This window comes from Hippocampus comes, unplaced genomic scaffold, assembly GCF_001891065.2.
Source record: "Hippocampus comes isolate QL1 unplaced genomic scaffold, H_comes_QL1_v1.1 scaffold383, whole genome shotgun sequence".
NCBI lineage: Eukaryota > Metazoa > Chordata > Actinopteri > Syngnathiformes > Syngnathidae > Hippocampus > Hippocampus comes.
In genome coordinates this window covers 363,761-388,159 of record NW_017805407.1, presented here as the reverse complement: position 1 = coordinate 388,159, position 24,399 = coordinate 363,761, and the positions used below count along the sequence as shown (strand labels likewise).

General features: G+C 42.6%; 2 protein-coding genes across 4 annotated transcripts in view; both read left to right on the top strand.

The window, feature by feature from the left end:
- Nucleotides 1-259: 259 nt before the first annotated feature.
- mindy3 (MINDY lysine 48 deubiquitinase 3) lies at nt 260-21,500 on the top strand. 3 transcript variants are annotated; one of them, XM_019873611.1, is made up of 17 exons: nt 260-367; nt 797-1,116; nt 1,417-1,496; nt 1,626-1,686; nt 1,757-1,963; nt 2,940-2,991; nt 3,771-3,885; nt 3,972-4,045; nt 4,173-4,252; nt 4,511-4,581; nt 5,499-5,579; nt 13,782-13,854; nt 15,760-15,832; nt 18,307-18,394; nt 19,161-19,232; nt 20,702-20,897; nt 20,962-21,500. In XM_019873611.1, the coding sequence occupies exons 2-16, from the start codon at nt 1,023-1,025 to the stop codon at nt 20,849-20,851; spliced, it is 1,371 nt and encodes a 456-aa protein (XP_019729170.1). In that variant the 5' UTR covers nt 260-367; nt 797-1,022; the 3' UTR covers nt 20,852-20,897; nt 20,962-21,500. The 3 variants fall into 3 exon arrangements, with proteins under 3 accessions (XP_019729170.1, XP_019729169.1, XP_019729168.1); XM_019873610.1 differs by having other exon boundaries at nt 20,958-21,500; XM_019873609.1 differs by having other exon boundaries at nt 20,702-21,500.
- A 1,854-nt stretch (nt 21,501-23,354) lies between these two features.
- Nucleotides 23,355-24,399, top strand: part of itga8 (integrin, alpha 8) — a 46,805-nt gene continuing 45,760 nt past the window's right edge. Inside the window, exon 1 of the mRNA XM_019873603.1 lies at nt 23,355-23,738. Within this exon, the coding sequence (XP_019729162.1) occupies nt 23,557-23,738 (182 nt within the window). The 5' untranslated portion in view covers nt 23,355-23,556. The remainder of the gene's footprint in view (nt 23,739-24,399) is intronic.

The following is a 24,399-nucleotide window of genomic DNA, read 5'->3' as shown; positions in this document are numbered from 1 at the left end:
GGAAATAATTTGACTGTCGTTTAAATTCTAACGAGTGGTAAAATTGCACAATTTTACAATTCATCATAAATTAAAATTTAACCAAATAAATTATATTTCCAATCGCCGAGTATTGTGGTGGGATGCATTGTTGAGACTACAGCGAGGGCGGGATTCACATTAACGACAAGCGTTTGGACCAATGGCACAACGTGTTGAGAACGCACCCCTGACGCTCAGGGGAGCTTTTGGATTTCAACCAATGAACAAGCACGTTACATTTACGAACAGGCTTTTCTGACTCCGTTGTAAATACGAATGACAGAGGCGTTCATATTAATGACATTGCACAATCAATTGGGAACCCCGACTTGACTTTGCATTTCAGGTAAGTGAGTTTTTGCGTGATGAGACTATTGATGAACAATTTACAACGATATCCCCTTCTTACTGCCAATACATTGATTTTCTAAGCAATACGAATGTTAGCTGATACTCGTAGTAATGCTAATGCTAACTTGCGTTATCATTACCCATCAAACACATTTGGTGTTAAAAATGTATCATACGCGTAGTAAATGCACAAGCATGAAACAAGGTAGTCACGCAATCGTGTTGCCCCTGTCAGCTGTCGTCATTTTTTTTCGCTATTCACCCCTTGTAACGATTAGCTAGCTTTCCAGCTGTTAATCGCTTGCATGTGTTGTAAGTACATTTCTAGTTGTGTGCACTCCTTGTGGTTTTGTTGATTACATTATGAAGTTACTGCCAATACAGGCTCCGGCTGAACAAGTTTTTTTTTTCATGCTACCTGCAGGCTGATGGAGTCACATTAATGTGTTTCCTCGTACCAACCAGCGTCCTGCCAGCGCAGAGAGGAATACTGCCTTGTTCCACAGGTAGCTTGTGGCCAATGCCACAGGCTCTACCTGCCCAGGGAAGTGGACTATCATTCAGACGAAAGATCTTGCAAGTCGGCCCCGACAAATATCATTTGGCCTGCATAGTGAGTGGCTGTACGTCAGCCTGCAGAGAAATTGGTCATGTCAGACTTAAACAAAGAGCTGGTGGATTTAGTGTGGGGGCGACCAACAAGCGGGGCAGTTTCAGCCTCCATCTTTCGCAGATGGACACAAGGTAGGATGTTGATTGTAGATTAAGTGCATTTTGTGTTCATTTGTACCTCACCACCACCTCAGAGACTGATGTGTACACAACACAGTTTTTTTAAGTGAAATTGTTTGACGTTGTATTGTAGTACATGAACTGATCATCGTATGTTTGCTAAATATATCATGTGATCGTATACAACCCGCATTTCTTCCGTCGTCATTTTTTTACATGCACATAGTGGGTCTGCCCGACTGCAAAAACTATAATTACTTCGTAAGTAACACCACCGAACTACCGAACTACTTTGTTTTGTCTCGATCACAGGGTTTGTGTTCAGTGAGAATGAGCACACAGCACTGGAGCAGTTTGAAGGGGGGCCATGCGCTGTAATTGTACCTGTACAGGTAATATCCTTTTTAAACCCTTTGACATAATATGTGCACTGCCTAAAATATGAAGTCGGGTGACTATGAGGTCATGGAAAACAGTGCTCATCAAGCAAATTGCAGTTGACATTTGTGTTCTCCTTGCAGGCTTTCCTCTTAAAGACTATTCTCTTTAATCGAGAGACTTCAAACTGGAGACACATGACAGGTACATCAAACCAAGATTTATTGCTTTTCATACTGATTATTAAATTATGCATAAATATGTGCGCTTTTAGAGGAGGAGCAGAAAACGATCCTGTGCTCAGCGCTGAGTGAAATCCTGGAGTCAGCCTGTTCCAGCACCTCCACAGGGTTTTGCCTTGTGTCATGGGCCAAGGGACAGAGCCCACAAAGCCACGCACATACGAAAGCACAGACCCAGTCACAAGCACAGGACATGCCAGTGCCAGAGAGCAGCCAACCCCTCGAGGGACAGCAACCGAGTAAGTCTTAACGGTCGTTGTCTTACAATTTTGAATAGTGACACTCAAACGGCGATGCTCACTGCGTCAAAAGAATCGTACTTTGAATGGCTGTTGTCGAATATCATCTGTTATTGTGTCATGCTCTAAAATCATAGTACAGTGCATATAAAAAGTTTGCAGACCCTTTTGTTCAAATGCCCAGTTTTTTTTGACAAAAAAGAACTTAGACAAAGATAAATCTTAAAACATTTCCCACAATGACCGATAACTTGTAGTTTTCAATTTTTTTTTTTTTTTTTTTTTAATGTTTTGTCTTTATCAAGAAGCGGAGTAAAAATAAGTGAAATAACTTAAGTGTGCACACATTACCTAATCACATCAAAAACATGATGTAAAATGCGAGTCCACACACACCTGGCAGCTTTCAAAGTGCCTCTGATTAACCCCAAATAAATTCCAGCTGTTGTACTGGACTTTTCCTCCAAATTCATAAGCTGGGTCTTCCAAAAGCCGCATTTTTGTCCGCAGGACGTCGCTTCCGCCACAACTCGGCCGCACATGGTGTCCAAATTCACATTAAGCCTGTCCAAATTTGCCACGCTTTATGGAGTCCACGGATGAGGGAGGAACCTTTGAAGGCGTCCAAGGACCCAGCCTGCGAATTGTCTTTATAGAATTTGGAAACCACATGAGGTCGAGTTGCGCCGGAAATGATGTCATGCGGCCTTCGGATGCCGCCTCCTGTGAATTGAGACGCAGCCATCGTTTTCTGGCAGAAGACTGAAGGTTGTGTTGAACAGCCACATCACACTTACAACAGTGTGAGCACACTTGTGCAAAAACATTTTCCTAATTAATTTTAGTTTCTCTCTTTAAAAGATTTTATTTTTCAGTTGAGCTTTGCAGTGCATCTTATATATCATAAAAACTTGGCATTCGAGCAGAGTTGTGTAGACTTTTTGTATCCACTCCATGTCTGTTTTCTTGTACTTAGCTGCTTTGGCTGCTGAGGACCTTGGCTTTGAGCGATTTCACAGTGTTCTTCAGTAAGTAAGACTTTGTCTTCTTTCCCAAATAATTCTTGCATCTTAAAAGAGACTTATTTTCTTTTCACAAATTGAAGCAGTTCTCGTGTGTCTTCCTAAAAATTCAGTGATATTCTTTGGTCAGAATACCCCAGGGATAATGAATGAAAGCAGCACTCACATCTTTTACCGCACTTATATGAATCAGCTGCTTTTGCCTTACCATGATGACCAGGCGCTGAGTTGTTTTACTTTTGAGAGAAAAGTAATTCGGGGGACCCCAGCAAAAAATTACTTGGTGTCATTTCACGCATAAGCAATATGCACCATATGCACTTTTTAATACATCCTCACTTGACACAGATGCACTTACTCGTTTAGTAATAGGGGGTTTCTTGGAGGAATTAGAACACCCATTTATTTTGTAAAAGTAAATAAAAATGCATTTCACATTGAATTAACCGCTTGACTCACATTTTTCGGAAAAAGCGCTTTCATGGATTGACTGATTCATTGACGAGAACTTCCCTTTACCATTCTCGCACACCCACACGCAAATGCAAACTAACCTCGATGATTGCAAAGCTGTTTGACACAGCAGTATTGACCCTAAATCACAGGGCATGCTGCCTGCGCAGTTCACAGTCAACAACAGGCACTGCATGCTAATGAAGAAGTTTTTTTTTTTTTTTTTTTTTTTTTTTTTAATATGTATAATCTGTTTTAAGATGGTTTCATAGAATGAAACACAACATATTATTGGCATTTAATGGGTTTCAATCAAATGTCCCCTCCTGCAGGAAACGGGTTGTAATGTCTGTGTCAGATCTCCAAGCCGAAGTGCTTTCTCTCTTCCACACCTGGAGGGGGTGCTGTGGCGTTTTGCTTTTCCTCTACTCCGTCATCCTCACCAAGGTATGTTTATGAAACCAAAAGAGGCAAGAATGTATACACTTGATGGATAATATAAAGAATGGAAGTCAAACTAAATGCCTCTACAGGGCATTGAGAACATTAGAAACGAGATCCAGGACACGATGGAACCCCTTGTAGACCCAGTGCACGGCCATGGAAGGTACCGGAACACATTTTTCACACTTTGGCACAAAAAAAAAAAACAAGATACGTGATTGCGTGTCATATCTGTTTACATATTTTATAATAACCGTTCTTTATTCATATCGTCTTTGTCCATTTTGCAGTCAGAGTCTGGTGAACCTCCTTGTAACGGGCCATGCGGTCTCCAATGTCTGGGATGGAGATCGAGAGTGTTCTGGAATGAGTAAGCAAATATTTGATGCATTCTGCATGTTTTAGAAAACCTTACAACGAATATACGATGCAATCATTTTTAATTTTCCAAGACGCACAATCCTGCTACACAATTAAAACACAACAAAATAGTATTACTCCACATCCCCGTAGTTTCTTTGGTAATCATATCCACCAGAGGGCAATAGTTTCAAGCTCATGTTGACGCTCTGCAATTCAATTTTTTTTTAATCACTCTTTTTCTGTCTTTCTGCTTCTTCATGTTCAGAGCTACACGGTATTCATAAGCAAGCGTCAGTCGGCTTCCTCACGCTCATGGAGTCACTGCGCTACTGCAAGGTACAGTTACTGTAAACACTGCCAAAACAAAATACACACTTCCGAACTGAATTGGGTGAGCCTAAAACACTGTGTTTACATCACTATGAATACAAATAAACACAACTACATTGTTACATGTACAGTACAATTTGCTGTAACTGTTTAAAAACCACTTGGAAGGCTCCTGTGTGAAAATACGTTTGTAAACATCTGCGGAAAACCGCTACACAAAATAGATTACGTAACATTGTTAAAGATATTTTGTGAGATGTGACAGCTAACTAACTTAGGCTATTTGCTCTTGCCAACATAATCACCAAAAAGGAAATGATAATAAGATGATCACACGGTGATCCCAGACTGAATCGAAATAAGTTTTCAAGAGGCTATAGCGTTAAGTTATTCACAATGCTCTTTAAAAAAAAAAAGAAGAAAAGAAAAAGCTTTGGTGAATCACTGTTGTTGTAGAGTTACACTCACCTGACCTCTGTGCAGGCAGGATGGGTTCAGTTCCCACTCAGTGATGGCGTTTGAGTGCAAAAAGTATGAATGACTGTATGTCTCTATACAGTATTTGCCCTGTGACTACAAGTACTGTAGATGTAGTCTGCCTTTCTCCCAGAGTCACCTGGATTAGGCTCCAGCTCCCCGTGGCTCCAGACAGGATGAAGCGGTATGGAAAATGGATGGATGTAAAAAGGCTATATTCATGAAATAGGGCCAGCACCAATCCCACCCATAACTTTTGTTTGACACTGACATTTTGAACATTGGATCAGAGAAATAATCAATTCCCGTGATGTCTCAGATTTAGTATCAATGCACCGGTAAATATTAACGCACCTCCAACTCGAAATACGTTGTGATTCATAAGAGGAATAAGAAATCAAATCAATATTCATTCTAAACGCATACTCTCTTCTGGTTTATTTCAGGTGGGGGCTTTCCTAAAATCGCCCAAGTTCCCTATTTGGATCATTGGCAGTGAAACTCACCTTTCTGTGTTTTTCACAAAGGTAAGTTCAATACACTGGTCCGTAATTGTCTAAACACGTGTGACGCAGTGTTTAATAAAAGCCAGATTCCTCGACAGGTTAGAAAAACCAAAATATGGAACCCACTTAGGAGATTTAATAAAGGGAGGTCAGATATCAGTGAGAGGGAGGAAAAATTGTGTGTAAGAGACATAGTCATATATGGCCAGTGCTGTTTCTTGGCTTTCCACCTCTGTTTTTTTTTTTTACCTTCTGAAAAGGAGCGTGGGCCTACCCCAACAGCTGTAACAATTGTCTTTGTATGTAGAAACACGCATTATCAACACAGTGCAAACATGTGAATGTCTCATCCTCATGCCTGGCGTCCATAAAAGCGTGATTGATTGTCTTAATAATTACTTGTGGCCGTACTGACCACAAAAGCATTCTGCTCTGAAGTGATTTTAATTTCAGACATGCAGGGATAAATCTGCAGTCTTTAGTGAAGCTCATACAAGACTTCCAGAGGCACTAGTTGTCACTGGCAGGCAAATAAACTCTTGTCTTCCAAAATGACGGACAGGCAGTGTATCTTTGCTTAGCTGTGAGAGGAAGGATTGTAACAACAGAAAGGAAGGAATTTCATTTTAGTGATTCAAAACTTGGAAAGACACTCAGTTCAGTTTGTTTGAATGAGATGGACCAGCGCTCGTATTTGTTTGGAGTGAGGTTTGCAGTCCATTTGTGGGAAGGGATCATGGCCAGTGGATGAGAAGAATTATTAATAACCGCCGGTGAAGACTTCAGAAAGGCCACACAAATACCTCTGAAGTAGCAATATTTGATTTTTGCAGGTTAATGAGCCACTTCATTTCATTCTTAAGACCGGCAAATCATTGCTTGTGTATCCAGTGATGATGTTTCTAGAAAATAATCCGAATGGCCGGCTGTATCCCTTTTCCATGCACACATAAGTTTCTGTCACACGAAATCATCACACACATTCTACTGACAAGCGACAAGACAAATACTCCGGTTTCTATGTTCCTACAAGTTTTGATCGGTCCCATATGTGTCAAGGAACTGAGGAAGTCGAAGCAAAAATGTAAATCGTACACACTCTATTCAATGGCCTGATTACAATTAATGTATCGGTTATGACTCCCAACTCCCATTGCACGTGTGCTGATTGACCGTGAGCCGTCACAAATGAAAGCGGATGTGCAGCCCACATGTCCGCCAGCTCCACCTGAAGTTCGAACACTTTAGCCTTTGCCCCCCCGTGGGTAGTGCGGCAGAGGGCTTCATGATTGATCCATCGGTACCGTAATGGTTCATAGAGATGACTTTTGCGCAGCTTGCAATAGATCAGTTCCCGCTCAGTGTGCTCTTCACATTACCCCCGTGATTGAAGGGCAGTGATCAGACCAAGATGTTGCGAGCCCGGAACTCAGTTGGGAGAGGATCCAGCGCTTGCTGTCATCCTGAACACGATAAGCGGTATAGGAGCTTGGATGGCTGAATAGATAGATCGATGTTCCTTGAATTCCTTAACGGGTTAGTTGTTAAATGATCCTTTCCCATAACTGAGACTCACTTGCAAATGCACACAGTGCTACCTCGCTTGGTATGGAATGCCCTCATCCATACTGAGGTCCCCCGTGTTGTTTCGACTTCAATGACAGGACCAGGTGTCCTCAGATTTCATCTTGTGCAAATTTACTGTTCGTGTGTGTCTGCGTGTGTGTGCATGAGGGTGGATAAGGGCAATCCAGCATTCACACCTCTCTCATTCCCTGGACATGTAACATAAGATATTGTCGTGTTTTGTGTATTTATTTACCTGGCTGGTTGGCTTGGACCAAATTCTCTTTGCTGTTGTGGGGAGGAAAAAAGTACCAGAAATATAAAACGATTCCAGGCGATCGTCTTCATAACAACGCCACTCCCGTAATCCGCCGCTGATTAAAAGCTCAGATACATGCGTCCAAGCCGCGCGAATCATGTGTGGGTTCACTGATGACCAGCCGTCGATATGCATGTTTCCCGATTGCCTCAGCTCTCCGCTGGTGTTAGTGACATATTCACAAACATATACAGTCACACTCTTCACTGAGTGCAGGGAACCTAATCCTGATTAGCGTTTGTGTGTGCATGTGTGTGTGGATCAAGTGGATGGCTTCCCGTGAGCGAAAGTGATTCCAATAATTCCCATCTGGATCTATTTGTACTCTGAGCGACTGGAGCTGAATCTATGCACATGCATGTTTTCTGACGTCCTGTCGATGTTCTGCCACCATGAACGTGCTCAACCTCCGTGAGCCTAAAACCGCTCTGCTTGACAGTAAATCTGCTTTCGGGCTTCATTTGAAGTGTACTGCCATTTCCCAGCCATTGTGATACAAAATCCGTACTACCTGCTAATGTAGCTTTTAGTCCCAATATCGAGACATCCTAACAAAAGCAGAACATCCGATCCCTGCTTCTGATGTGTCAGTCGCTCCTTCTGTCTGCCATTGGGGACCGGTGTGTATTCCCCAGAGTTGTCACCGGTGTGTGACGATGGCTTTTTAGACCATCAGCTTAATAGCATTCACCTTTTTTTTTTTTATCTAATCCACCACCACAAAGGCCATTCCACCATTTCTGTACCCATACCCACTGTTCGTGTGTGCTTGCGAGAAATGTTTGCTAGCTCGTAACCGGATCTGTTTTTGAGATGCCAGGAAAAGAGAAAGAAGCTGAAGAGGATGGATGAGACAGCTTTTACATTTGATATATCGTGTTTCGCTCTCAAAGGATTCATGCTGCCCTTAGTTTGATCACCTTCTCGCTAAAATTTCAAGTCGCTGTAGATGTCACTTGTCCGAGTTAAATACTTCCACAAACCTCTTCAATATATCGGTCCCGAATGGGAACTGAAGAGGAAGGAAGAGATTGGGACAGGAGGATGTTCTTCAAGGAACAGCATAGTGGTCACTCAGGGAAAGCATGTGTGTTCGTGACATTTCTCATCGACTTTTACCCTCTTCGATGAGTGATGAGTATCGTTGTCTTTCTTCCCGAGGGAGTTACTGGTGTGTATGGCTATGTACAGTAGTCGTGATTTAGTAGCAGAGAGAGGAGCCTCACCAGCACTCTGCGTCCTGAGATTACTCTTGTGACTATCCATGCACACTGCAAATTTTCTTCAAGGATTGCCGCAAGACAGAGAAAACATATGTGCAGAGGCAGAGTGCAAACAGAGTTGATGTCAAGTTCTTTCCCCTGTGTTGGCAGGAACCGCAAAAGGTTATTAAAGCCATGTCATCAGAAACAGACCATGTGCATGTGAACTGACCGGGTAGAGCGCTCTGTGTTTCACCGCATTAAATAACAATGCCTCATGAAGGGGCTGAATAGTTTTGTTTTGTTCTCCCCATTGCACAATCCCGATATATTAAATAAAATTGCATTCAAATCTAATGATTTAAATGTTCAATAATGCAATAAATCTAACCAGACACTAATTGGCTGGATTTACAGAAGTTGATTTGACATTCATTTGGGATCTCGCTTTGACGGAAAACTCATACGCGGAGGGTAACCTTTTCAGTGGACCAACCCCGCGGTTATACATGTGATTTTTTTTTTTCTTTGGAGGGAGAGAATATGCCTATGAAGTTGCACAAAACGGCCATCGTGCCTGACCGCACCAAACCTCAGCCTGCCTCATGAGAGCTCAGTTATGTAAAAATCAAAGGAATATCTCTGCGTGTCTTTTTTTTTTTTTCAGTTTTTGTGGCATTTTATGACACCAATACCAAAAAAATATTCTGAAATGAAATGGATCAGTTCCCTTGAAAGGCTTTTGCACAATATCAGAAGGAAACTGAAGCACATTATATAATTTATTTGTATATTTTAAAAATAAATAAATAACATGCCTTAACTTGCTTCAAATAGTCGGTGGGCCAGCATCCCTGACTATATTGTTCGACTTCAAGGTCACACTGTAGTTAGTGCCTCATACAATAATATCACGGCGTTAAAAAGTGAAGAAACAATAGTCTCCTCTCAATATCATGTTTCAAGGAGATGCGAGGTGAGCGCATTGTAGAAGCACAAAGTAGCCAAGCGCTGTACATCAGCAGTCATTAATAATCTTTGACAGGTTCGACCAAAGGCCATTGTAGGAGGCTGAAAGGCTGTGTGTGTGCTGCATTAGCAGTCCTTTCCCTGGTGTATTGTTCGGTTACGGGATCCATCAACATGCTGTAGAACCATTCTGTGATGTCACCTCTATTTTCACCCGTAAGTGAAACACATGTACCCAAAAATCAACTCCAGTGAGATACGATGTCCTGAATCAAGTTAGTTGAGATGCATTCAGAACCCATCAGTGGAACAAACCTTTTCAGTCTATCTTGTTGTGATGCCTTTTTTTTTTTTTTTTTTTTTTGGAACACGGCAGTTTGACAAGATCTTAGCTTTGTTGTCCTGAAACAGATCCCCTCAGACTTTCTGCTCCATGGGCACTCAATGCCTCTCAGCACATACAAAAGCTCTTTGGGCGGACCATAGGGAAATTACTCGCGTAGCTTCCTGCATGTGAAGATAAGGGTCAAACTGGGAAAAAGGAAGCATGGTGGACAAAGAGGAAGTAGTCCCAAATTTTCAAGTACCTTTGTGGTGCAGGTAGACTGGACTCAAGTGCACTTCTCATTCAAAAGACAAACCCCAGGTAGAGCGAGAGAGAAAATAAAATGGGCGGTCTGTGGCTTCGACATTTTGGTACCTGTGTACACTCACATGTCTTCGAATGCAGGGTCGAAAACCTTTATTATTTTTTATTTTTTTGGAAACGTTTGACGTCAGTGTTGGTTTCATAGGACATGCTTGATTTTTAGCTTGTGTTTTCTTAACTTTGTTCCTGTGTTGAGAAGCTTATTGTTGCTCGGCAAAGTGGGTCAAGCATTTCAGCCGAAACGTGGGACCCTGGGGAATGGAATGTGTTCCTCAAGGCCACACACGAGCACACGTGGCCCTGTTGAGATGATGTCTTCTTTTCAGCGTCATTTGGAGAATCTCTGCATTCGCAACTGGAATATAGTTCTTCCCTTTTCTAGCAAATAAACGTTTGCGAACAGAGAATTTACAGTGTCTCAGTCACAAACGCGCTCACGGTAACGTAATGTAATGGCATCAAGAAGCGAGACAAAAACACACACACACTCCCCGTGGAGTATGTTTGCTTCATGTTTCCCAACTCAGCAGCATCTTCCTCAGGCCTCTAATAAAACACAGATCAAAGGCAACCGAACAGACCTGTCATCACACACACACACACACACACACACACACACACACACACACACACACACGTCATTTTGCCCACCATTATTTTACCTCGTGAGAACGTTATGAGAACTCGTGAACTTTGTAATGTCACCTACTGAACAGCCATGATAGTATTTTTTTTTTTCTTTCTGATGATGACCATGTGTTCGGTGTTTCTTTTTAGTAGTAGGCAATGTCCCGGAAGACACGACGCTGTATATGAACTTGGTTTTATGCTCATTGCACCTCCTGGGTCTTGCAAAGACACAAATTGTCTTTACTTTACTGATGAGGTTTACAGTTTATCAACCTAGTGCGTGTGACAAGAGCTACATTCCAGTGTTCAACCAGTGACATTTAGAACAATAAAATTGACTTTTTTTATGATGATCGGTCACCTTTTATATTCCTTGTGGGACAGACACTTTTAGGTAATGACAAATCTACCAGCAGATTTATGAAGCCGATAATGTTAACAAATCAGGGCAGGCTATAGTATGTGTGACAGATCACCGTGTCGACTGGTCTGTTTTCTTTATAAGTGAAGCCAAAGCAGCTGGGAGTCATCTCTGCTCAGTCTTCCTCCCGAGTGAACACTGAGCACTGCAATAAGTGGACAGGGAAACCTCAGCAGCTTGCCTGGATCAAGTTTTAATAAAGGCCAAGTATAAATGAGATGACCAGGCCTCATTTGCCCTGCAACAACGTTGTGTGTTAGTGTAGTGTTTGTCATTAGAAATACACGACTTGGCTAGTACGGAGGCGCCAAGTAAATGTCTGCATTTCTCACTGAGACAACACGTGACTGTTCTTTTGATTAATATTCTTTAACTACACTTATCTGAATGATTATTCAAGCTACTTGATATTTTGGCTTTCTTGCCCTGTTGCCTTGTTTCTCATATGTCAGCATTGGATAGTATTGTGGACATAAAAAAGTGAATATAGCTTTGTTAAAATTCATTTTTCAGAAGGCAAGGCGGCTATATTTATGTAGCGCGTTTCATCCGCAAGTTAACTGAATGAGTTTCAGACATTTTAAGGCAAAATACATATTTTAAAGGCAAACGAATTGAAGACATTTTAAAAACGGAATAATTTAAAACTTATATCCACACTGATGGGAGAACGTTTGCAAAGGTACCAAATGTAGATTTCTCGTCAGGGTTCGTTCAAGGTTGCAAATGTTCGCCAGATGTTGGCCAACAGATTTAATGGGGTTTTTTTTCTTATTGCACGAACATGTTCAAAATTTACTTGTTGCCCCCCCCCCACACACACACACACGCACACACAAAAAGTGTCAGTGACCATTAAAACTGTTGGTGAATGTCTTCTTGCAACTTTGAAACCTTGAACGAAAAATCTATATCCGCTCCCCTCACAAACACTCGCCAACGTTTGCCGCTCAGTGGGAAACGGGCTTAAGACAATTAAAAGTAGAGAATAAGAAAAAATAGTTGACTAAAATTATTACATTGCCAACATTTAAACATATTAACAGAAAACTTTAAAAGCATTTAAAGGTATGTTGAAATAAAAGTAGCTTTTAAAACTACTTAAAAGTATTTCAAAGTAAATTGAAATAAAATAGGTTTCTAAAATTACGAAAAGACCATTCTGCGAAATTGATTTTAAAAATTTTAAAGGTATCAGGGCGGCGAGAAGCAAAGTTGTTGTTTTGTTTTTTTTTTTTACCTGGATTTAAAAGCATGTACACTCAGGGCTGACTTCTGTTCGCAGCATATTACGTTTGTGAACAGCATAACAGCTAAATGCCGCTTCACCTTGTTTGCTTTGAACTCTGGGCTCCACTAATTAACCCAAGTCTGCAGACCTCACAGCACTACTGGATTTACACTCAATCAGCTTTGCTTTAATGTATTCAGGACACAAACCATTCAATGATTTATATATTAGTAGCAGAATGTTATCTATTCTATAGCATAAATCAATCAAAGCTTTTCAGTAAAATAATGTGAATTAATTTGTAATTTAAATTAGGTGTATTTAAAATATTAGGGGTTCATGCTTTACGGACGGAATTGTGTTTTTGGCTGTCAACGTGGTGCACCTTTGCCCATGCTTTGAAAACCTCATTGTCTTACATATTTTATTGAGAGAGTTATTTTTTTGGTTCAGTGTCATGTTGGAAACGAAACATTCTTAAGGCTTTCGGCCAAAACTGACTGGTATTTAAAATTATTCATTCCTTCCTCTGAAGTGATTTATTGTGTTCTCATTTTTTCCGTCAGAAGAAAAACAACCAACAATCGTGTGTTCTTTCTCGACATCTGATATCCATGTTTGGAAACATCAGAAAGCAGGAGTTTAAGACAGGATTGGAGCGCTCTACATTTAATATCCCTAAAAGAAACCTATCAAAATGAATGCCTTTCCAAAAATGACAGTTCGCTATTTGCTTCCTGCTAATCTTATCGGGGTGAAATTCACCAACAAACAAAGTGCAGAGTTTCTCATGAATCATGTTTATGTGTAGGACTTGATTACCTGATTGTGTGTTTGCAGTAAAAACAAGTCGGCAGACTTTATCAGAAAATCACTTAATAGCCTGGCAGACTCCAGTGATTACACTGGCCCCTTGCACAGCCGTAGACACACACACGTGCTCATGCTGCATGACCAGTGCGCTGCTCGCACACACATGTACACACAAACACACACACATACCCACAACTGTTTCTACAGGTTGTTGGTTCACCAGACACTCAACATCCATTTTATTTGTCTGCTTGCTTGGCTCGAATCTGAGCCAGCTACACGTCAAACATTCTTCTTGTTATGTAGTCTTTCACTTCATTGTTGTTTTTTTTTTTTTTATTTTTGTTTTGTTCTGTTTTTTTTTTCCCCCCTCACTTCTCAATGTAATGTAATATGACAGTATTTTTGTCTTCTTGCCGATAGGAGCTGACCCTGGTTGGTCCGGAGTGTCCCTCAGAGCAGGCAAGGAGGGTCTTCCAGTCATTTGATCCTGAAGGTAATCAATTCTTGCAACGTATTTATTACATGACATCGCTCTCGGTGTGAGGAGCCACGGTATAATTGACGCAACTCAAGTATAACCGCCTCCGCTTTGCTTCTTCTGGTTCAGCTTTTCCAATATTTTTCCTCAACCAACAACCAGAACGACTTTTCTCTCTCATCTCCACTGTTGTTGTTTACAGTACGTTAGTGAGCTCAGCTCCTCTTACAGCTGAGTCAACCATCCCGCTCTTTTCCTCCTTGTCGCTTCCAGGTTACTGGGGGAAAGGACAAATAGTGTGATGCAATAGTAATAATACACAGAATGGGTTTGGAAAGAGTGTTTCCTGTGTAAGACAGTAGTGCACGACCACCGGTCTGCAGGCCTTTGGTAAAAGGTTGCGGACTGCTGATGTAAGACGTGCCTGGAACCCAAAAATATACAGTATGCGTGTGTTCATTAGCAGATTGGGGGGGGGGGGGCTGAAGTTTTGCCTTCTGCTTTAGAGATGAGGGAAGCAGGGTGAGATACAATACCAATGAATGTCCACAAACTTCTGATTAATTGCTATAGTGTACATGACAAACTGCACAATACTGCAAAATTCCAGGGCAGCCACCTTTGTTCTAATAATCAATATAGTAAATTGGAGGACAGTCATAATTGACAGCATTGCACACACAAAAAAAAAAGTGTGCTTGAACTTTGTATCACGGTTGTATCAAGTCACATTTTCAGCCGCCAATTCTGTGTTGACACTATTTTCCTGCCAGTCACGGCAGCCCAGTTTGCCTGAAACGTAGTGCAGCATTTTGCCCTTTTTTTTCTCTCTCTCTCTTTTGAAATCTTGCCAAGAGTTCTCATGGTCTCACACAAAATCCACGTCGGACCGTGGGGGCAAGGGGTTGCTGAGTGAGTCCTGAAGGCTCAAAGGCGTGGTCTACTGCAGATGTCAGGACGTTTCCTTCAGCCCTGTCATGTTCTTCTGGGGTCGCTCACATTTCCTATGATCTAAACAATGTCTGACATGTTTTTCACATTCTGTCAAGCCTTTCTACGGTGAAAACGTGCCCGACCATGATGTCATTTCCATCCCGTTTTCTCCTCGGTCATAATTTACTTGCCATGGCATCAGTATAGATTTGGCAATATGCATCTTACAATACATTCAGTCAATGATGTCTCCCCCCCCCCCCCTCCCAGCTGCTTGAACACAGAGACTGTACAATTTTATGGTTACAGATACCGATCGCATCTTCTCACTCACCTCCACCTCGAATCTGTGTCAGATTTAGATGCTCACCATGTGCACAAATGCAAGAGGATGTACTCTACGTAATCGCATACATTATATATGCAGCGCCGCACATCCTTAGCCATGCTTCAGCACACTTGAGTGTTGGGTTAATGTGCTGTAAATCTGCCCAAGTCAGCGCGGCTCCCACGTGTTGTGAGCGGGAGGGAAAAACACATTACCCCTCCAATAGATATGAGGATGCAGCCACCCACTGTCTGTGTCGGTTGCTTGACTAATACTCTTTGCGCCTACCCTTCTGGGTTGTTGGAGAGAAACAGTTGGAGCAAACGGGGCATGCATCTAAACAAGAGCCCACGTTGGCTCACATGTTCGTGTTTGAGTGAGTCACATTCCAAATTCAGACCGGCGCGCCTTCAAAAGCACATGTTAGCGTTTAAAGCGTCTCCTCACAGGTAAAGTGATCATCATGTCGATGGAATGTAGGTCAGAGAGAAAGGGCAAGGTGTATATATGCGTGCTTGTTTTGACTCGCATCACAAGTTAATTCTCATCTGGTACGTATGTGTGCGGTATGGGTGAAGGTCTCCCCCTTTTTTTTTTAAGCTACAATTGTGTTCTAGTCCAACTTGTTCATCCATCTCTCTTTGCGTGTCTCCCTCCAGATAACGGCTTCATCCCAGATTCTCTGCTACAGGAAGTGATGAAAGCCCTTGACCTTGTCTCAGAGCCAGAGTAGTAAGTGCTTGCATGTCTTGAGGCTGCTCGTTGCGGCAGCTTGTCTGTGTGGCACCTGTAGCTCTTCTAAAGTTGCCACTCCAAAGTCACGGCCAGGCCGGGGTCAACGGCCCAGCTCACGTTTCACTACCAGGCTTCTATAAAGTACCGTTAGAGTCGACTCACTGTGTCACTGTGAAAGCACAAGACTTTAAAAAAAAAAATGTTCGAATCCGAGGCTAAGAGGTACAACATTAACGACAGGAAGAAAGCCTGTTAGAGAGAGGAAACTCTTAAAAGCATCGCTTCAAACAGGAGTACGTTTTCCACCGAGGAGTGTTAAGCCCTGCACTGGGAGGACGGGTATAGTCGAGTGCTTGGACTACTGATGTGCTCTGCAGAGCCCCAGATGGCCAACACATCACAACATAACAGAGCACACCATGGGGGGTACTCGTTTCTCTCTGCTTGCCACACACAACACAAGTAGAGCAGCCCCAAATCCACCATATTGAATAATATTCAGCGAGATGGTGGCGCCGGTCTAGAAACAACCCATTTGGTACTTTTATTGCCAGAAGAATGAAGACATGCAGTTGTTTTCATACGCCTCACAGTGTCTGTATTGTTTTATTATTTCCTGCGATGGTCACTTCCTGGCTACTTGTGATCGACTGGTAGATATTCTCAGCCATAAAAGTTGTCTGTGTTCATGTCTTTCTGTTTTATGTTGATCGCGTCTATTCAGTCTCCAAAGCGTGTGTGTTCCTGTTTTGGGGCTTGGCTTCATTTTGGTCAGTTTGTACAGCGTGTTCCTGAAAGTGAAAATCAAGCTTTTAATGCGCAAGCTCATTTTGACTTGGTTTGAGATACCAAATATGGTTTCTTGCCCTACTAAGGGCTCTATTAAACTGAGGGTGAATTCAAATCATCATTATGGAATGTTTTCCACCTTTTTGACAGTTGCAAAGTGGAATTTATTCTTGAGTCACTGTGGTAAATAGAATTCTCCGGCTGTTATTTGGGCATTTCTTGTGCTAAATGCTAAAGCTAGGCGCATACTGCATATTAAGCCTGTTTCAAGCCCTCACGTTTGTCGAATCAGTTTTTGTACAAGGGAAACTTGAAGTGTCCGAAATGAGGCGATCCACATCAGTGATATAAATACCGTCAACACTCGTCTATCACATAAGAAGAATCAATATGCGAAATCTTAAAGCAAGCAAACACACAATTCAAAGGAATCGAATGTTGCATTTGTCTGTAGACCCGCTGTTTTAGTTCCAGTTGAATTTCTTCCCTAAATTTGACGTACAAGTACTTTGCTGCTTTACGTTCCCGATTCTAACTTTCGGCATGGCACCAAACTGCATGTCGGAGTCGAAGCTTGAGGCAGAACAGGTTGAAGACGCAACCATCTATCAACTCGAATCGGTATTTCTGGAGGTCTTTTATCATATTTGATTTGCAACCTCCTTTGCAGGAGATTGTTTTTTGACACACTTGGCACTGAGCAGAAGACTGGTCTTTATTTTTTTTTTCCACTTATGATTTGTGCCGATTTGAGTCCGCAACTTGTGAGCTTGATCCTGTCTCGCATTTTCCGGCAGTTCTTCTTTATTGGGTATTGTTGCGCGCAGCGAGCACACATTTCTGATGAGTCCTTCTCCGCTCATGTGCGCCGACTTCCGCACGGCAAATTAGGCATCGGAATTTAGCACCGAAATGTTAGTCCATAGCAACAATGGGTCTTTTCTTCAAAATGAGCCCAAGATGGTTTAACAACATAACTTTATACAAGTTTTGAATGGTCGCACTTTGTCTGTGATGTCTTTTTTTTACAAGCTGCTGTACGGCTGAATGTTCTGTTTTCTCCTCTCTATTACTAACAGAAATCCGCTCATATCATCAAAACCGCACTGGTCCTTTCAAACCAGCCATGCAAAATGTTCTGTTGAAATGAGCGTGACTTCCTCAGACTGCCGCCAGATGAAGGCACCCAGTGTCTGCATCGAAAACCGATTGACGCATGACACGAAATCCTAGACCACTTCCAGAGAAAACATCAGCTGATTGCGTTCGCGCACCATACTCGAGGCTGGATAAGACACGAAGAAAAACTGCAGCATGCTCTACGGAGAGAATTCCACGCGTCATCGTATCACATCCAGTTCGCTTTGAAAACGAACGCGTCATGTGTACACACACGCGCTTCACACTCGCATGTCGTTGCCGTCTACTCTCTCTTTCTGCTGCCTTAAAAGGGCAATTGAACAAAAGTCTTCTTTTTTTTTTTTCATTTGCACGGTAATAAGAATAATAACCCTGATCTAACACACAGGAATGTCGGGAAAGTGGTATATTTAGTTGCACCACAGTCTTTGTAAAAACATGCAGGCGCTCACCAAAACATGGCTTCACTCCGAGCTGACGTGATGTTTCCCAGTATTCTTAACGAGTTTTACCCCTCCCCCCCCCTCCTTTTTACCCTCCAGTGTCAGTCTGGTGAAGAATAAGCTGGACCCAGAGAACTTGGGCATTATTCTTCTGGGCCCGTTCCTCTTGGAATTCTTTCCTGATCAGGTATGTGTACAAAGGTGGACGCACAAATTCCTTCCATCCTCATTTGTTTAAGCTTAGCGCAGTTTAAAAACCAAAAAAAAAAAAAACGATCAATTTGAGGTCACCTTCACATCAGCGTCGATATCCGTGGCCAAGTCCTGTTCTAGCTAATCAAAGACTTTTGCGCCAAAACATTCTTGCGGTGTCTCGTGTGAAATCTATGCGTGTTCACAATCACATGACGCAGCTTGCTGAAGAGTTTAGAGAGAGCGGTTAAGCCTTCTTTTTTTTTTTTTTTTTTTTTTTTTTATGAGGCAGAGATAGAGGGAACTGTGTTAAAGTGATCAGGGCTTTAGGGACCCACCAGAGGAGCAACACAGAGCTGCAAAGAAATTATGCCGCCATTAGCCAAGTGGACACATACGCATGCAGACACACGTGGGATTGGGTCAAGGGTTTGGGTTTCATACGGAGACATACAAACATGAGAAACTGGACGCGCAGTCAGACAACACACCCTATTAGCATCCTGCACCTTTAAGCCAAAGTCAGCACAAGTGTCATTGTCTTCCTGGTTTTGGCTGTTGGGTGGTAATCGGAGTTGCACTTAACTTTAACGCATTCAAAACACACTTGAATGTAACAGGCAGGATTGTGAGTTTGCTGCCAGGATTTGTAGTCAAAAAATGTTCCACTTCTGGGTCTTAACCTCCACTTCTACCATTACGTTCTGGCCAGAGAGTCTCGCCAGCATGTTCTTCACTCTGTTTCCCGACTTGTGTTCCAGGATTCAGGAATCCCGGACTCGTTTCCCGTCTACCACTACAATGGACTCAAACAGTCCAACCACAACGAGAGGGTAAGACTGTGATGTCGCCTTCTTATATGTCCGTCTCTAGCTACGTTGCATTTCTTTATTCCCTGTCAATCATTCATGCACACAGAGACACACACAAACACCGTTGGTGGTATCCTGCCCCTTCCAGGATAAACAGTAGCCATTGTGATCTTACTAGCTTGTTCAGTCAGCCAAAAAAAACTCCACGGCTTTGCCTCCCGTTCCTCAAAGTCATTAGGACAGAGGCGAGTGTCAACAGCATGGCTGTGACAAATGCTCACCGACAGACAAGTTGAGGATGACAGATGGCTGTCAGCGTGTGTAGCGCTTGTCTGTGGCTGCAGACTAGCCTGGTAGGCAGGAATATCACTTTCTGCAGCTGTCAGCTCAGATGGGCCTTTGTTTTTTTTTTTTGTTTGTTTTTTTTTACTCTCCCGTACACCGACCTGAAGTTGTAGGACGTGTACCACAAGTAGACAGAAACATCTGCATATATGCAGGCCAAGGCGCCTCTAAGATTGCTTTGGCGATTACATTTCCGTAGATTCAAATGGTTATGACAGCTCCGGAAAGTGGATTTAAAGTATTTAATAAGTATTTAAAAGTATTATTGCCACCCCTGCAGCTGGTACATTTGTGTGTGTCTGCACATGTGGGTGTGTCTACTCTAAAATAGCATCAACACTCCTCATTTCAACCCAAACCACTTTAGGAGAAGTGCCTAGATTGAGAGTGATGGCGCCGCTGTCCGTCGCTGGGGTCAGGAAAAAAATGAAATCATGTGATATTGTTTCCCACTGGGACTAGAGTTGTTTTTTTTTTTTGTGTGTGCTGCACCAAGGTTGCAGTTTTATTTGGAACATATCATTTGTTTGCCTTGTGCAAGCGAGGTACATGTATCGATTTATAAAATGTGAGAGACAATACACCATGAGGAAAAACTCGGCATGTGTGTGCTTATTCTGCTTGTGTGGTGTACTTGAGATTATTAAAACAGCACGTCACTCACATACCCATATCTCCACCGACAATCAACGATGCCGGTATCAGTGTAGTTGCCAATACTGTATGTCTAGAGTCTTATTCTTAAAAATGCCCTAATACTATGACACTGATACCACTTTACCAGTTCGACAGATGCATTCGAGGTAGCCAGACGAGGAAAATTCCGGGCGCGTATCGACGAAACAGCGTTGACAACACTGCAAATGCAACTTATAGTCTGCAAAAACGAATGAAAAGCAGACACCTAGCGAGTTATGGCAGAAGGCCGTCCGGCAAATACTGAGTTTCTCTAGCTCCAATCATCACTTAACTCCACTGGAGTCAGATGCGCTTATGTCATAGTTAAAAGTGAATTGAAATTAAATTTAGACTTGTCTAGGTACCGTAAAAGGCCATTTAAAAAAAAAAAAAAAAAGTACTCACTGTGTCAGTCCATGTATTAGATTGCGTGAGTAAATCTGGACTGACCTATCTGTGTGCTTCAGGTAGAGTACGTGGAAGGGACCGCTTTGGTGCTCGGGTTTGAAGACCCCATGGTACGGACCGATGACACTCCAGTGAAGCGCTGCCTCCAGACCAAGTGGCCCTACATCGAGCTGCTGTGGACCACCGAGCGCTCGCCGTCACTCAACTAGTCTGGTTTGTACGTACAACGGACCACTACTGCCTCCATCTCTCTCTTTAACAGACACACACACACACCCACACACACACACACACACACACACACACACACACACACACACACACACACACACACACGCGCGCGGCTCTGCTCAAGGGAGTTCCGAGAGACCGGGACCACAACCACATACACGCAAACATTCTGAATGAGAACTTCACAAATGCACCCAAAAGACTCCTGCAACTGTGTATGCCTGAGATTAATTTTTTTCAGTCGAGATTCAACTCACCTTTAAATGATGCTATTGTCTGTTAAGCACGGCTTGCCATTTGTCACACAGGATGTTTATCATGTTGAAGTGTAGTGTGTCACACAAAGTCACACGCCGGCGCGCATATTTTAAGAGTTGTTCCGACAACTCGACGACTGTTTGAAGGAACGACCAAAGCCTTCCACGTGAGAACACGCAGAAGTTCACTCTCACTGCTAAACGTTTACAATGTTAGGACCAACGGAGGCACTCAAGCAACTGTGGAGGCTTCTTCAAATGACTTCAAGAACATGTACGACAATGTACCTCATGCACCACATTGAAACGTTGTATTTATTAACACGCTCACAGTTCAGATTGTGGAATAAACACTTTATTTGGCATCTTCCGCTTGTTGTTTAAATGTGTAGTCATCCTCGACCCAACATCAGGAAACATCAAGTTTCCAGGCCCATCTGCATCGCTTCACCGCTAACTCACGGCACATGTTTGCACTCTGCAGAGGCTCACGAGTAATTTTTCACTACATCTGCAGGATGGTGAGTTAAATGTCTGATAAAAATGGCGGAAGATGATGTGTTCTCACTTCGTACACTGAAATGACTATTTGTCTTGTACAAACCCACTTAGGTACTCAGGTTCACGTAGATGTCTCTGTGATGGAGTGAAGTTGTGAGCTGGTGTCACTTTGAGTTCATCTTAGGAATGATGCATTCATGAGCAGCTCGGAAATATGGGTACTAACTTGTTAAAAAGGAATGTAATTGTTTGCTCTAAAAGTGTGTGTACGACTATGTGAGGTAAATTACGTGGGTTGGGGTGTGGGGGGGTACATTCAGAGTTGCAAGTGCCCGATTTGCTCGCCCCTTTACGGCGCTTCTGACCCGTTGCGCAACCCAATCTGCTCTCCCCTCACACACTAAGTCAAACACCGATAACGTTAATGCCTCATTGTTGCTAGATCAGATCAGACACAGAATTATGCCTCCCCTGACCTTTCTAGAACTTTCTCGTGCATCTTTTTCATGCTGGATTTACATGAGGACATAGAGCAGACCATCCACATCCATACTTCTTGCATAAAAGCTACTTGAAGACAAGGTGAACCGTGCAATTAAATGATGAGGGCAGGGGTCAGGAAGTGAGAGATGGCAGGTGTTGGAAGCGTCTCCGTTTGACGGCTCAAGGTTTTGTTTTATTTGGGGGGGGGGGGGTCTTGACAGACACTAATGCTGTTTCATTTGTCTTTGCACTGCACTGTCAGACTGCCACTGGAGCTCATTTTGTTTTTAATGTGCCTGTAAAGCTCAGTTAAGTAAAACAAACTGTCCAAAGTGGGTTTTCTCAGTCCATTATCATCATCTCTCTGTAAATGTTTTTAATACGAGAGGCTTGGCAGTTCGTGTTACAGCCAAATCCTCCAATATGATGCAAACCTACTGGGCACAGCGTTAGGTAAACCTGCCCAAGGCACATATCTTACAGTTGAAATTTCTTGCAACACACCACCAAATAAAAAGTATACTGGAATAATGCTGATCTCGCCTCAATTTAATCGGCAATTGGTAAATTATTCAGTGTGAAATCTGTTTTATTGAACACACATCATCTGCTGCAGTTACAAGAGGCCATTACTTAATTGTCTTGTATGAATGAAAATAAGTGGCTATGCAGTTTAATTGTATTTTCTGCCACCTAGTGGCAGAGCACTCTGCCTGTCACGATATGTTAGTGGCATAAATAGATGAACGAAGATGCATTCTTTTCTGTAAATAATTACAAATTGTTCGACCAAATAAATGATACTGGATAATCATTTACTGCTGCACACTTGATGATCTCTCACCACACCTGTGGTTGGGAAGTACCGCATTAGTTTGTGTAAGTGTACCTAATGCCTTGCAAAACTGTTCTCAATGTATTTATTTTATTTTTATTATTATTTTGCAAGTGATGATTCAAAATGCAAGGAAGTGTTGCGTTAAAGCAATGGGGACGTTGGATTGCATGCACATCCAAGTTTTTCTAATTTACCCCTCATGTATACTTTACAAGTTTCCCTTTGATTTTGTTTATTTTTCAAGAATTAATTAAAGCGATGGATTAATCCCCCATGCGGAAAACGCGCCGTAAAAGGAGTGATGACGCACGGTTTGCGCGCTCACTTGTGGTCTGTTCCTGCTTGAATGACCGCGCGTGTGTGAGTAGGGGTGGCAAAAGTTTCGAGCAAGGGGGCGGGGGTGGGACTGTGTCGCATTGTGGAGGTTCCCAAGCACTAGACCTGCTGCTCGCTTGAAGGGGGTCAGAAGAAGGAGAAGATCCGGGGGAGGAGCGCGGTGATCCAGACGGACTGCAGCCGGCATTTGAAGCGACCTCACCTGCAACACGGCGGGACCTCCATCCGCCTGCCTCACGTCGTTGAACCCGGGATTGTAAACGGCGGGATGGAGCGTTCAAGGCGCATGGGAGTGTTCACACTCCGGCTATTCTCCCTCCTCTGGTGCGCGCCAAGTGGGGTTTGGAGCTTCAACCTTTACGCAGAGCATCCCACGGTGTACCGCGGACCCAGTGGGAGTTATTTCGGTTATTCCGTTGACTTCTACCAGGCCAGCACCGACAGCAACAAGTGAGTGGCAACTTTGTCGACAGCAACATTCGGTAGAATTGCACAATTACGTGAAGTCCATTGATTCAATTTAGGAACTGCAATAACATTACTAGAATCATAATATAGTACTCATTTCACATTAATTGAATATATTAGAGTGGTTACAAAGCTGTATTGCATCATAATGACAGTTATTTACGGCTGTGTTTTATAGTCATGTGGCTGAATGGGTAAACTTTTTTTTGTAGATCTCACATTATGCAATGGACAGTTGATATATACTGGGAAAAATATGTGATGTTTTGTTTTTGTTTTTTTACTTGTAGGATTTGATACACAAGCATCAAATGTTGACATATAATTTTTCCCCTTTCAATATAATGTGGTGTTGTCTTCCATTTACCATCAACGCTGATCAACATTACTGACCATGTCGTCCATCCATCCATTTTCTGATCTGTTTATCTCACAAGGGTCGCAGGCGTGCTGGAGCCTATCCCAGTTCACGTTGCACAATAGGCGGGGTACACCCTGAACTGGTTGCTAGCCAATCATAGGGCCCGTCTAGTCCATGCAAACTGAAATTTAAACATAACCACCTATTTATTTATTTTTTTTTTATATCTATCTTCACACACACACACACGTATTCATATATACAGTACATACGTGTATGTTC

Coding starts and splice junctions, on each gene's coding strand:
- mindy3 (XM_019873611.1), top strand. CDS start 1,023: ATGTCAGACTTAAACAAAGAGCTGGTGGATTTAGTGTGGGGGCGACCA. Junction 15,833..18,306: donor CTTGTCTCAGAGCCAGAGTA/GTAAGTGCTTGC, acceptor TTTACCCTCCAG/TGTCAGTCTGGTGAAGAATA. Junction 19,233..20,701: donor AGTCCAACCACAACGAGAGG/GTAAGACTGTGA, acceptor TGTGTGCTTCAG/GTAGAGTACGTGGAAGGGAC.